The sequence below is a fragment of the Oncorhynchus mykiss genome, chromosome 25 (genome assembly GCF_057628025.1).
Source record: "Oncorhynchus mykiss isolate SJ-2025 chromosome 25, ASM5762802v1, whole genome shotgun sequence".
Lineage (NCBI taxonomy): Eukaryota > Metazoa > Chordata > Actinopteri > Salmoniformes > Salmonidae > Oncorhynchus > Oncorhynchus mykiss.
The window spans coordinates 36,022,465-36,037,714 of record NC_143046.1 but is presented as its reverse complement, the minus strand read 5'-3'; the positions used below and the strand labels follow the sequence as shown (position 1 = coordinate 36,037,714).

The window sequence follows — 15,250 nt, the reverse complement described above, 5'->3', positions numbered from 1 at the left end:
CACCCTTTGCCTTGATGACAGCATTGCGCACGCTTAGCATTCTCTCAACCATCTGCATGAGGTAGTCACCTGGAATGCATTCCAGGTAAGCGGTGTGCCTTGTTAAAAGTTTTTTTTAATTTGTGGAATTTCTTTCCTTCTTAATGCGTTTGAGCCAATCAGTTGTGTTGTGACAAGGTATGGATGGTATACAGAAGATAGTCCTATTTGATAAAAGACCAATACCATATTATGGCAAGAACAGCTCAAATAAGCAAAGAGAAACAGCAGTCCATTACTACCTTAAGACATGAAGGTCAGTCAATACAAAAAAATGTCAAGAACTTTGAAAGTTTCTTCAAGTGCAGTCGCAAAAAAGAAGACTTAAAAAAAGAAGAATTACAGAAAACGTTTGACCTCTGTCATTGCCAACAAAGGGTATATAACAAAGTATTGAGATAAACTTTTGTTATTGACCAAATACTTATTTTCCACCATAATTTGCAAATACATTCATTAAAAATCCTACAATGTGATTTTCTGGATTTTTTTTATTCTCACTTTGTCTGTCATAGTTGAAGTGTACCTATGATGAAAGTTACAGGCCTCTCTCATCTTTTTAAGTGGGAGAACGTGCACAATTGGTGGCTGACTAAATACTTTTTTGCCCCACTGTACATATATACATGCCTTCAGAAAATATTCCTATTCCTTGACTTATTCCACATTTTGTTGTATCTCGCCCATCTACATACAATACCCCATTTATTGAAATTGAAATCTCATTTACAGAAGTACACCTGTTCGAATCACCTTTGGCAGCGATTACAGCTGTGAGTGTTTCTGGGTAAGTCTCTAAGAGCTTTGCACGTCTGAATTGTACAATATTTGCACATTATTCTTTTTAAAATTCTTCAAGCTCTGTCAAGTTGGTTGTTGATCATTGCTAGTCAGCCATTTTCAGGTCTTGCCATAGATTTTCAAGCCAATTTAAGTCAAAACTGTAACTAGGACAGTCGGGGAACATTCAAAGTCATCTTGGTACATAACGAGTGCACTGAGAGTTGGGAAGCAAGTACAGGGAGTAAGTGTTTTAATAAATAAACACGAAACACAACGCACCGACATGAAACAGAGTCAATAACACCTGAGGAAAGGACCAAGGGGAGTGACAGATATAGGTATAAGGTTCTGCTTTTCTTTTGTTAGTCAACCTTCTGTTCCTTTTCTTTGTATTCTTGAACGTAGCCCTGTTTCTTTGTGTTCTGGAACATAGCCATGTCTTTCATTTTTGTTCATTGATTTCACCTGTGTTCATTTCACACCTGGTCTCATCCACTCCCTATTTAGTTCAGTTCTTTCTGTTTGTATGGTTGTGGGGTATTGTTTTCTGTAATGAATGCTCAGGGAGAAAAAGGTGTAGATTCACGCGCAGATCGCGACGGATGTTTATTAAGCCTTTGCAGAAGGCAGGAATCGTGGTCACAGGCAGGCAATGGTCAAACACAGGTAGGCAGTCAAAAACAAACATACCTCACAACCATAAAAAAACAGAAAGAACTGAACTAAATAGGGAGCTGATGAGACCAGCTGAGAAACGAACATAGGTGAAATCAATGAACAAAAATTAAAGACAGGGCTACGTTCCAGAACACAAAAAGACAGGGCTACTTTCAAGAACACAAAGAAAAAGAACACAAGGTTGACTAAGAAAAGAAAAGCAGAACCTTACAATAGGGAAGATAATCAAGGAGGTGTTGGAGTCCAGGTGAGTGTCATGATGCGCTGGGGCGCTTGACGAGGGTGACAGGTGTGTGGGATAATCAGCAGCCTGATGACCTAGAGGCTGGAGAGGGAGTATACGTGACAGGTAAGCTCCTCTAGTCTATATTTGGCCATGTGTTTTAAGTTACTGTCCTGCTGAAAGGTGAATTTGTCTCCTAGTGTCTATTGGAAAGTAGACTGAACCAGGTTTTCCTTTAGGATTTCGCCTGTGCTTAGCTCTATTCCATTTGTTGTTATCCTAAAAAACAAATGAGTCTTTGCCGATGACAAGCATATCCTTAACATGATGAAGCCACAAAAATATGGAGTGGTACTCAGTGATGTGTTGCGTTTACTCCAAACATAATGTTTTGTATTCAGGACATAAAGTTATTTTCCTTATCACATTTTTTTGCAGTTTTACTTTAGTGGCTTATTGTAAACATTTGGAATATTTTTGTATACTGTACTGGCTTCCTTCTTTTCACTTCGTCATTGAGGTTAGTAATTGTGAAGTAACTACAATGTTGTTGATCCATCCTCGGCTTTCACCTATCACAGCCATTAAACTCTTTTTTCAATGTCACCATTGGCGGTGAAATCCTTGAGCAGTTTCATTTCTCTCCAGCAACTGAGTTAGGAAGGACGCCTGTATCTTTGTAGTGACTAGGTGTATTGATACACCATCTAAAGTGTAATGAATAACTTCACCATGCTCAAAGGGATTTTCAATGTTTTCTTTTTTTCTACCATCTACCAATAGGTGCCTTTCTTTGTGAGTCATTGAAATAGTTTCAAATTCACTGCTCGACTTAGGGACCTTACAAAAAATGACGTGTGGAGTACAGAGATAAGGTAGTCATTCAAACATTATTATTGAACACAGAATGAGTCCAACATATTATGTAACTTGTTAAGCAATTGTTTACTCCTGAATGTATTTAGGTTTTCCATAACAAAGGGGTTGAATACTTATTGACCCAAGATATTTCAGCTTTTCATTTTTTATTCATTTGTAAACATTTCTTTAATTAAAAAACAATTCCACTTTGACATTATTGGGGTATTGTGTGTAGGCCAGTGATACAAAATCTAAATTGAATCCATTTTAAATTTAGGCTGTTACAACAACAAAGTGTGGAAAAGTTAAGGGGTGTGAATACTTTCGGAAGGCGCGGATGCGTTTTGGATTTCTAGTTTTAGTTTTGCTGGTGTTTCTTAACTTTCTGTAGGACTTCCAATCAATTGGATCCTTAGTGCTACGGTACTTAGCGCATGCGTTATCCCTTTCTCTCAACAGATGTATTAAGTCAGACCCCGGTAACATATGACACATGACCTATTGAGCAACTCCATCTTAGACACATTTGATTCCTGCATGCATTTCAAATCACACGTTCTTTTCAGGAGAGTCATGCCCTGCCGCCCTCAGTGACCCTGTGTGTCTCTGCACTCTCTGCACTTGTCAATCGTGCATTACTCACAGCTGCCAAACTTCAGGGGACATGAGTGGAAGTCCATGGGGAAATCTTCCAGATGCATAGGACACTCCGCGTGAACCGTCAACCTAGATACAACACACATGGAGCACAATGCGTCACTGTAACGTCCAAAAACACACACACTCGTGCTGACCAAACTGTGCAGGCATACATCCTTTTCACTTTGTTATTCTCTCTGCACTGTTCCATCAAATATGGTTGATGTGAACCAGTATGCAATAGTTACGGCTATTACATCCTGTAGCTAGCTATATGTCGTGTTTGGTAGTGTCAGAATGAACAACCAATGGAGTTGTACCAAACAAGCATGGGAGCCTCTTTTAATCTAAACTAAGGTGCAATCAGTAATAAACCAGAGTTGATGGAAACCAAAGCTCTAGAGATAGAGAATGCTTATAGGGCACACAAACTATGAGCATCCCCCAGATTTATAGTGGGCTATTTCTGAAATATATTGCACTGTGTGCAGTGGAGATGCTCTCTATCTATATTAATTCCAGCCTAAAGGACCTGACAATGCTCTTTTCCTAAGTGATTCCATTCAAATAGCCTCTGACTGGGCAATGCTTTCATCTGTATTCTACAGGGACTCACTTGTCAAAGTAATGTCCCCTGTCATTGGCACTGAGTGAGTCAAATATCGCAATAAATAACATAATTATTGATTTAGGGGGGTTACTGCGGCAAAGGGAGGCGTACACCGAAACTGGTTCGATGAGGAGAAACAAGGGGATATGTGCTACATGCAATGTGTGTCATGCATTCAAATAAAATGTGTTTAGGTTAAGGGTGACATTGGGAGAGACTGGGTACGGTGCTCAAACTTTTAACTGTGTTTTTCTGTTCCATATGAATTGAAAGAACAAGCTACACCTGCCACAGTAATAATATTTCATTCAACTTCATGAATCATTCCTAACACAAATTCAAATAGTTTGGTTTGAGCTGTATTTGCCTCATGGTGTAAAGTAGGGTGCCATCGTCTTGAATCCTCAGTAGTTTATTGGGCATGGTCATATTGTGAGCCACCGACTTCTTCCCGTTGTGGAAGAACGTGTCCGGAGTCCATATTTTACTGGCCATCAAGTTGTTCAGCCGCAGTATGTCCATGGGCCCGTCAAATTTCAACCTCTCGTCTTTCCAGCTTTGCCGGAAGAACACGTCTATCGTGTATTCCTGTGGGCAGAAGTAACGTTGTCAGCAATCGGCAATCGATTACAGACAATAAAACCTTGAACCGTAAGTTCACTTTACAAAAAAAAATATCTATAATTTTTTTTTATTGCAAATTATTTCTGCACTGTGAATATGAAAACCTGCACCTTCACCTAAAAATGACACTATCTTCAGTTGTACCACCTGCCTTTCTGAACCTTCCTTAGCTGTCAGTCCCTACTATATTACAATTGCCCTGAATGTTTTCCTAGCCGTTAAGTGTTGGGCCAGTAACCTTAATATCACTGGTTCGAATCCCCGAGCCGATGAGGTGAAAAATCTATCGGTGTGCCCTTGAGCAAGGCGTCTGTTAAATTATTCAAGTGTAAACAGATAAATCACAAGCAGCACCTAGTGAGAGGCTGTGAAAACAGCCTGTGATGAAGCTTAGGTGGATGGCACACTTTCTCTCTGTCTTATCCCCTCCAGACAATGCAGCCCCTATAACATCCATTACTGACTCACTGCTCTTCCTGCATACACTTGGGCCTGCCATTAATCCACACCGAATGGGAGTTTTATGTTTTTTTCTTTAGAGCAGAGCAGCCTATACAAGGTGAGGTCTCTGGTGTTAGTGTGCCATGTACCTATCCTGCCTATCCAACCCCCACTACTTGATTTAGCAGCCCTGGAGCCATGAGATACAGTGCTGAGGTAGAACAATCTCTCTCTCTCTCTCCTGCTTCTCCCGTCATTCCCCAAAGGATACCTGGCTTGTTATAGCCTCCAGGGCAAAGTGTATTGAAAGAAGTGTGCATGTGTGCTTACTAGCTGTGTTCAAAATCATATGAGCTGGAATGGGAAAAACATGCCTTAGGTGTGAGCACATCACAGCTTATGAGACCACATGGGCAATGAAAACAGTCAATTCATAATTTTACCTTCAGCCAACTAGCCATTTGATGGCAACAACAGATAACAATATTCTGTGCTTTATCAAAGTAGATTTGCACCTCATGCAGTCCACTGGACTCGGTATGGAAATCCCAAAGATTGCTATGTGGCGTTATCAATCATGTCTACCAGCTACCGTCAACCATGCACACATTAATAAATTATAATACTGATAGTCTCCCTAGGTGTTTATTAAGGCATGGCTTTGCATCAAGACGATCGTACACATCTTAAGTTAACGCTCCTTACCACGACATGGGACACACGCACCTAGTGAATACTTAATGGGAACTTGTGCCTAATGTATATGTTGCTTTTAGGGGTGATAGGGTTTGAATTCTGCATTGCTCTTCAAATATCATAAATGTTTCATAGATAACAGCTGATTCGTAGTTGTTGGAGCCAATTTGGGTGCATCTTATATTACGGTAATATTCAGGCAATTACACTCCCGGCCACACAGACAACAGAACAAACACACAGGCCAAAACAGCTCCTACAATAATGTTCATTTAAAGAATGGCTCATGCTGGATGTTGCCGTTTTTAAAACGGGACTGTGAGTGTGGAATGAAAAATCGGTGCGTGTATTTTCTTGAATACAAGCCCAAGATAAATTAAGAAGTGACTTGAATACAGAGTCGATTTTTTTATTAATTTTTTTATTTTATAATTCATAAAACAAAACTGTCGAAGGAATAGGCACGGCTCCGAGTGGGGGGGGGGGGGAAGAGAACACATCTCTCTCTATAGTAAGACTGATAAAGGTGTTGCCGTGAAGAGGAAAACGATGTATAGGGATGAGCTCCAGGGAAGAAGAAAGAAGGGACAATTCTGCCTTTGAAAAGAAACTAAGAAAACAACATCAAAAGAAGAGAATGAAAGGAGAACCTGAGAGAGAGAGAGAGTGAGAGATATAATATTGCTGTACCAAAAGGAGTCCAGACAGTGAAATAGCACTCAGGATGAAGAAGGGTAGAACAATGTAGCAAAGGTAGCAACACAATGGGAATAAAACACGTGCGCTTTATCGCTCCTTTTCTCTCTCCCTCATTCTTCCAGAACCTGATTTAAACATGTCCCTTGAACAGTGAAATTGAATAGGGGACGCAAGCTGGAGCATTGGCTACAGAGATCTTAAGTCTGCTGTGGAGGAAAGCGAAGGGGAAAGATTTTGAGGTTTTGAAAGGTAACAAGGTGTGATGCCTGGCCAGAGAAGAGAAAGAGAGGAGCGGATGATTTGCCCGGGGGAAGAGCGAGGGAGAGAGGGGTCTCTTGGCTATGTTTGAAGCCAGGGCCCTTTGAAGACGATCAGGGGAGCTGTAATCTTAAGGCGTCAGTGTTAGGGGGGGCTTTGGTGCTCCACTAGAGCCAGGCAAAGCTGCTTGGAACAAACACAAACACCAGGGTCCTATTCATTTGGCACCAAACTGAAGAAGACGGACGGAAACAGGAAGGGGCAAACGGAATCCGTCCAATGAGAAATGCTTGTTTTCATGTTTTCATTTTCAGTTGCAAAATGTTTTGATATGGCGTGCCCTAATGAATACGAACAGGACTAAGAGGTCCAAATAAGCGACAGAAAGGAAAATGGCGCCGAATGGTGGTTTTGCAATGAAACAGTAAACAAAATACCTGAAATGGCAAAATCAGAATTGGGTTTTTCTACGTTCTTGTGTAGTAATTAAGATCTCTGTTGTGTTTCAGTGGTGTTTTACAATGAAAAAACTTAAGTGTTTACCCCAAACCATTCTTACAACAGTATAATATTATAGTAAAACACCACAGAAACCATTTATAAGAACCAATTTGGTCCTTTCCCGTCATATCTTGTTTAACATAATTGTGTTGTCATGGTAATAAATTGCAGTTATTTCTGCATAGTGGTACATTTGATATGGTCAGGTTAAAATCATTTCCCTACATGCTTGCTTCACACTATAGGGTAGACCAAAACTCTACTGTGCTGGCCTGCATATTTTTCCATTCACAATGCCCATTCCAGCACAGTTACAGCAACTATGGGGAATGCGTAACCAGCGCAGCCCAGTACAGCTTGGCTTGGTTCAGCCCAGTTTGGCTCAGTGTGGTAACAGGGTACTTGTAAGATTTAGAATGTGGTCTCACCATGTCTGTATCTGAAACTGGGCCAAAGCTGGTGACGTAGACATTGGTATTCACCTCTGTTACACGATCTGAAAAACATAATACCAAGGAGGATTAAAATAGAACAAACGGGAAGGCGGATCATGAGACCATTTCTTCCTCGCTGAACATGAATAAACAGATCTATTACTAGACACTTCAGTATGAATTACTGAGGCTCTTATTTTGAGTGGCACTTCCCTGCGTTGCAGTAAAACAACACTTCAATTTTTACTCCTAACGACACCATCCTGTCTGGCCTACCTCTGTTCAGTGCTAGAGAAAACAACAGCACACACATTTTGGTTTCTCTCCTGGGCATCTCTTTCATTAAGTTAATCTCTTATACGCTTGGGTAATTTCTTAAAAAAGCTTTCAGGCTTTACAAGTATCCTCTGCTGCGCACACACAGCAACTCACACACAGTAACTCACACAGACACAAACTCATGTGTATTCTAAAGAGGTTCTCATTAGCCTAAAATAAAGTGCTCTCATGCAAGGCGACTCGGCGAGCGAGAGCTGGCCCAGTGCGCTTACCGCGCTCTGTTCACTGCGTTTGCTGACAAATGACACACAGGCGTGTAATGGATATGCTTATTATTTATGAACTAGTACATATCGAGAGGAACAGACGGCTCGTTGGGTAATGTGTGCAATACATTTAGCAATACATACACTGGATTCCACTATAAAATAGGTGTTTAAAGGTCCAATGCAGCCATTTTGATCTCAATATCAAATTATATCTGGGTAACAATGAAGTACCTTACCATGATAGTTTTCAATTAAAATGGTCAAAAAGAAACAACAACTGCTGAGCAAAGAGCAATTTCTCCAGGCATAGTTTAGCTAGGACTGTCTAAGTGGGAAGGGGAAAATGTGAAATGAGTTGTTATTGGCAGAGAGGTTGGAAACTCTTTTTTTTTGGTCTATCAACACATTTACCGCATGGTGACATCACCATGGAAAGCCAAAACTCCATTCCACCAAAATTGTTTGCTCAATAGGCTGTTGGTCAACCGAGATTTCTTTAGTTGAGCAGTATCAAAAACAATATATAATAATCATGGTGTACAAGACAGCTGTCTGATTTGCACCTGTCTGAGAGGACTGATCTATTGTGGAGGCCGTGGGGATGGCACAGTCCATCACTCGTAGACACTGAAATTGCATATGGTTATATTATGTAAGAACAATTGTGCAACACAAATAGAAAATAACATAACTTTATAACAAATGCGCTTTCTCCCGTGTTGGATAGTGGTCGTAGTCCGCGGTTCTGAAACACATCAGTGCGCTGTTGAATTGGCACCTTTTAATAGACCATGTTGCTATGTGCATAATGGCAAAGTTAACCAGCTTATTGGTGTTGAGAACAATGCGGCTGAGGCAGCAGCGGAGTTAGGAGACGAGAAAACAGCACTTGCCTTAATTGTCTAAGAAAAGTGAGAAGAGAGAGAAACTCCAACTTCACTAGGTCTATAATCAATAGTCTAACGGTTAAATGTGCCTGGCTTTATAAATCATCCATGTACTGTATACAGTAGAAGTCTGAAGTTTACATACACCTTAGCCAAGTACATTTAAACTCAGTTTTTCAGAATCCCTGACATTTAATCTTAGAAAAATACCCTGTTTTAGGTCAGTTAGGATCACCACTTTATTTGAAGAATTTTAAATGTTGGAATAATAGTAGAGTGTGATTTATTTCAGCTTTTATTTCTTTCATCACATTCCCAGTGGGTCAGAAGTTTGCATCCACTCAATTAGTATTTGGCAGCATTGCCTTTAAATTGTTTAACTTGGGTCAAACCTTTCGGGTAGCCTTCCACAAGCTTCCCACAATAAGTTGGGTGACTTTTGGCCCATTCCTCCTGACAGAGCTGGTGTAACTGAGTCAGATTTGTAGGCTTCCTTGCTCGCACTCTCTTTTTCAGTTCTGACCACACATTTTCTATGGGATTGAGGTAAGGGCTTTGTGATGGCCACTCCAATACCTTGACTTGGTTGTCCTTATGCCATTTTGCCACAACTTTGGAAGTATGCTTGGGGTCATTGTCCATTTGGAAGACTCATTTGCGACCAAGCTTTAACTGATGTCTTGAGATGTTGCTTCAATATATCCACATAATTTTCCTACCTCATGATGCCATCTAATTTGAGAAGTGCACTAGTCCCTCCTGCAGCAAAGCACCCCCACAACATGATGCTGCCATCCCCGTGCTTCCCGGTTGGAATGGTGTTCTTCGGCTTGCAAGCCTCCCCCATTTTCCTCCAAACATACCAATGGTCATTATGGCCAAACAGTTATATTTTTGTTTTATCAGACCAGACCTATGGGACACCCGATCACGGCCGGTTGTGATACAGCCAGGGATCTAACCAGAGTCTGTAGTGATGCTTCTAGCACACAGAGATGCAGTGCCTTATGCCACTCGGGTGCCAGGTTTCCTCCAGACGTGACGCTTGGCATTCAGTCCAAAGAGTTCAATATTGGTTTCATCAGACAAGAGAATCTTGTTTCTCATGGTCTGAGAGTCTTTAGGTGACTTTTGGTAAACTCCAAGCAGGCTGTCATGTGCCTTTTATTGAGGAGTGGCTTCGTTCTGGCCACTCTACCACAAAGGCATGATTGGTGGAGTTCTGCAGAGATGGTTGTCCTTCTGGAAGGTTCTCCCATCTTCACACAGCAACTCTAGATCTCTATCAGAGTGACCATGGGTTCTTGGTCAACTCCCTGACCAAGGCCCTTCTACCTCGATTGCTCAGTTTGGCTGGCCGGCCGGCCAGCTCTAGGAAGTGTCTTGGTGGTTCCAAACTTCTTCCATTTAAGAATGATGGAGGTCACTGTGTTCTTGGACCTTAAATGCTGCAGAAATGTTCTGGTACCCTTCCACAGATCTGTGCCTCTACACAACCCTGTCTCGGAGCTCTACGGACAATTCATTCGACCTCACGGCCTGGTTTTTGCTCTGACATGCACTGTCAACTGTGGGACCTTTTATGGACAGGCGTGCCTGTTGGTCTACAATCAAGTTGTAGAAATACCTCAAGGATGATCAATGAAAAAATGATACACCTGAGCTCAATTTCGAGTCTCATAGCAAAAGGTCTGAATACTTAAATTTGCAAAGATTCAAAAAAACGTTTCACTTTGTCATTATTATTGTGTGTAAATTGCTGAGGAGTTTATTTTTGTATGTAATCAAGTTTAGAATACAGCTGTAATGTAACAAAATGTGGAAAAAGTCAAAGGGTCTGAATACTTTTCGAATGCATATGTGTGGATGAAAACACCTTGCTGTGTGCAGACTCACACTAGATGAATAAATACACTAGATATGTAGAAATATGAAATATGACTCCACTGACAGTGACCCTGATGTAGCCCATTCTAATGCACTGTTTTAACGTGAGACCTTTACAATACAATAATACCATGTTTTAACCTGTGGATAGAGATCCTATAATACACTGCTCTATGATTCTATGGTCAAGCCTACAGTCAATAACACCATAGAACTAAATCATAAAAAAAAAATAGCAGCAGCCTATTCATATTCAATGGAAAAGTAAACCAAATCATGAATTTTAAAAAAAATTGTTACGTACAAATAATGCACACTTCATACAAAGGAGCGTAGGCCCTCGAGGACAAATCACTTATTTATTATTTAGAAAAGAATCCAGAAAAAAATGTACAAATGATGCATACTTAGTACAAAGAAGTGGCTCTTGGGGATAAATCGCTCGTTTTATTATTTAGAAAAGAAACCAGAGTGCATTTGAAGCCTGAGGATGTGAGGCCACTTTATTTATAGTATCAAGTAATGTAGGTTCACTTCTTCAGCTCAGACGGAACAAAGCGAGTGGTCTAGTCAAGTTCCCTTAGCTTGTCATTTATATGCGTTTAGACTTCCAACCGAGCTATCAAATGTCTAACTAAACTTTAGTAAACAAGCAAACTGAACATATGAGTGCAATATTTATAGTTCAATACAAAAACCGTATATACAAAGTGAGATACTGTTCCTTCAATTAACGTGGAACAGGGCTGTGTGAGACAGAGAGGTCCCTTTTTTATATGACGCACAACAACCTTTACAAGGAAGCATGGATATGACCTGCCTGCCAGGCAAACTTACATATCCTCCAATACCTAATATACCGTAGCTGCTCTAAATGACATGAATGGTCTCTCAATACTGTACTGAAAAGGAGGCAAACGCACATTAGTTAGGAGCGTCAGGAAATCAAGAGTTTCCCTAGGTGCACATGTGAGGTGTCGGGGTTGTGTGCGTTTCTGACCCTCGTATGGACCAGTCAGCAGCTACGCCTGGTTAAACAATCAGACTGGAAACACAGAGGATTAAAATGCGCAGGTTTGCAGGTTATTCTACCGCTGCTGCTTCTTCTGCTGCTGGGTTGTGTAGTTCTCAAATAAAGACGACAACAGAACACGCAATGCAGTTTCTGTTTTAACGATTGGGAATGGAGTTGTTTTGGCTAGGGGTTATGATACATTTTAAAGACAAACCTGGACACAAAAGCAAAGAGAACTCTTGGGGGAAACTCTAGGGGGAAAATGCAATGCACTTTCTAAAAACAAAAGTGAAGACCGACACTATTAATATGCAACACAAAAATATTCTGTTATTCATCGGAAGTCAAATGCGTCTCTGGCATCTAACATTTGTCGAACAGATGGCAAAACAAATGCAGCATAGGCATCAAATAGTACTTTCTTCATAAGCCACTCAATTTTGGGTTGCAGAAGTCTGCGGATGATTCAGTACCTCTAGGCATGGAGAATTGTTTTAGTTTTTTTCCATAGAGAAAGTATGTCAGTGCTTCTATACCATACTGCCATCCAGACAACCCTTCCCAGCCCTTCCCCAAGACAAAAACAAAGACTATCACCCATATGGCAGATGCTAGTTTTGAGCTGATGGCCCCCTGAAACTCAACAGATTCTTTGGGAGGCCCGGGCTCTGGGGCCACCTGGAAATGAGACGGGATGGATGGAGCAATGGAGGGAGAGGTGGAGAGGTGGGTGGATGGTGGAGGGAGGAAGAGGCATCTTCTCATGACGGAAGGAGATTCTTTCATAGCCACACAGTGAAGACGCTTAGACAAATAATTGTATGAATCGTAGTAGTACGATCTCACAAAGACACTACACTTCAAGCGAGGACTATTCGACACTATCATACCACTTCTTCTCAGTGCTTCTAAATATCACATTTAATCGAAAAATATATAGATGTTTTCTTTCTCCAGGTCAGTTGCTACTAATCCATCCCATCCTCCTCCATCATTGATTCATGTGCTGTGCTGTTTATCATCATTACACCATTATGTCAGTAATACCTTCTGTTACTGGACCTAATCTAGCCAATTAAACTATACTCCAGGAATGTACAATGGAGTTGAGCGGCGAGTAGCGTGGGCAAACTGGAGCTCCGATGTCACATAAAATACACATCAGCGCCAACAGAATAGCCCATAATTACACATGTTGTTCGATGTAATTGCGGGCTATTCTTGAGTGCTGAAATCAGTCGTTTTTGATTTTAAAAAACGTCATTTTATGAGACGCCGGAGCTCAAGTCCACCCACACTAGTCGCCAATCAGCTATATCGTAAATCGTGGTGTTGAGTTTAGTCGGCTAGACCTAGGCACACATTCACCTTCAGCTCAATCTATACTTTCCTCTAGAGGGCAACATAATCATTAGGCGGAGGTTTATGCTGACCAAGTGTTTATCCTTTATGAGCTTGTTAAAGGCTAGAACACACGCGCACATACTCAGACGCGTGCAAGCGCGCACACACATTGACCCACACGTACGCATGCACACACACACAGGGTAAAGTGTCAAGGCGGTGAAAGATGACTCCAGTGTCTAGCTAGCCACTAGCCCTATACGGAGTTCTTTGCCGGCACATGGAAAGAACCAGTGGTGGTGGTGGTCAGCAATGAGATGTCTGACACTGTACATCAAACAATATCCATGATGATGCCTGAGGGCCGGTGTTCAACCGCATAACGCTTCCCTGTCAGAACGCCTTCCCCCTACAGATCTCAGATTGGCAGAGTGAGATTTTGGCACTAAACTGTGACAAATACGCCTCAAATGGTTATCAAAGACGGAAGGAGCAGCATGTTCCACCAATTTAGTTACTGTGGTTAGATGGATAGATAGCGATGAAACATGAGCCATTTGTGATTTCATGCACAAATTATACAAAACATGGGATGTAGCAGTCTCACCACAAGTATTCAGGAGCATGGCAGCAGGTTACTGGTATCTCAGTTAACATGAGCAATGTCGAAATGTGGACATTACACGTCGTCGTGCCTCTAAAGAGAGAGCCTTCAAACGTCTGGTGAGTCTGAGTGTTCTAAATGCATTACTAAAACCACCTCAATCAAACAAGTATGTCCTAAATGTTTGTTCAAATTCATGTACGTCAGAGTTGGTGTTTTGTGTCTTTTTATTCATCTTTTTTGATTTATGCTGGACATTATGTCCCAGCCGATGTCATGTCTAGTTTAGTGGATCCATGTCTGTGGAATCTTAAGTTGTCTATTTTCGATGGTCTAAAGAAACTACAATCGCCATTCAGATATCATTGCTAAAATTGCAGTGAAAGCTAACGAGATCGAGAGAATAACGAGAACCTGTGTGAACCACACATCCCGCCCAGGCCACAGTAGACGATGACGTCTGATATTGGTGATTGATGTGTGCTGGGTTGGGTCCAATGTCTAAGTGCACAGGTCAAAGTTTACTGAGGAGGAGGACTGAAAGCAACCAAGGTTATTCCAACCGATACAACTATAAATCAAGGGTTACGACATAATGGTCCAAAACGACGTGCAGGTGATTTGCCCTGTTTGTGCAGGAGAACAGAATTGACAAACACATAATGAGAATGCTATACTGTACAGACTGGATGTCCACCTCAGGCAGACAGAAATGTATCTGTTAAGGACCCAAGAGCAGATGATATATCATAAATCAAAATACTCTCCTCAATTCTCATCAGCTTTTAATTGTTATTACAGCTAATGGTCAAACAAAGTATATTTGATGATAGCACATTCTGTGTAGGTTTACTGTACCACCCATTTATAAATGTGGCTTGCTACACCAACGCAAAACTACAAGTCATTCTGTGCAATACAATTTCCACCCCATTTTAAAGTGCCCCAGTGATTCCCATTTAGTTTATTGGATAATATCCTTGATCAACACCTAGTACTAAAATATCGTTTATGATCTGTTGTCACATTTACAGATTTTAGTTGATGGTTGCTGGGTGTGTAGATAAATACAGAATTTCTTAATGGGTTTGAGCATGGTGCTGACGTCAAAGATTGAGGGTTTGATTCTGTATTCAGGAGCTTTGGATGCCTACCAATACAGGTTTATAGGATAAGGAACATATGAAGCGTGTCTTTGTGTCTACCGAAGGTTCCTAAATAGACCATCGTGCCACACCACAGAGCGTCACTTGTTTTCCCAGGTGGACTATGTGCTAGTGCAGCAAATAGCCCACTTGATAAGGCGCCAGCCAATATCTTGACACTGTGGATTGAGAGCAGCTGTAATATAACAGGGCAGTTTCCTAATAAAGTGCTAAGGGAACCTTTTCTCTGTGTGGTGGTAGTAGTGGTCTGTAGCTGAACTACCATGTAATAGTGTTATCGTGTACTGCAACAATTACAGTATTCACATGCTGT

The 15,250-nt window shown here is 41.2% G+C and overlaps 1 protein-coding gene across 4 annotated transcripts in view; it reads right to left on the bottom strand.

Moving 5' to 3' along the window:
• LOC110505100 (gamma-aminobutyric acid receptor subunit alpha-2) overlaps positions 1–15,250 on the bottom strand; it is a 56,711-nt gene that overhangs the window by 36,200 nt on the left and 5,261 nt on the right. For all 4 annotated transcript variants that reach the window (XM_090219750.1, XM_021584072.3, XM_090219751.1 and 1 more), the window contains exons 4-6: positions 7,481–7,548; positions 4,201–4,421; positions 3,228–3,310 (exon numbers count right to left, since the gene is read on the bottom strand). In XM_090219750.1, coding sequence (XP_090075876.1) covers positions 3,228–3,310; positions 4,201–4,421; positions 7,481–7,548 — 372 coding nt within the window. The remainder of the gene's footprint in view (positions 1–3,227; positions 3,311–4,200; positions 4,422–7,480; positions 7,549–15,250) is intronic.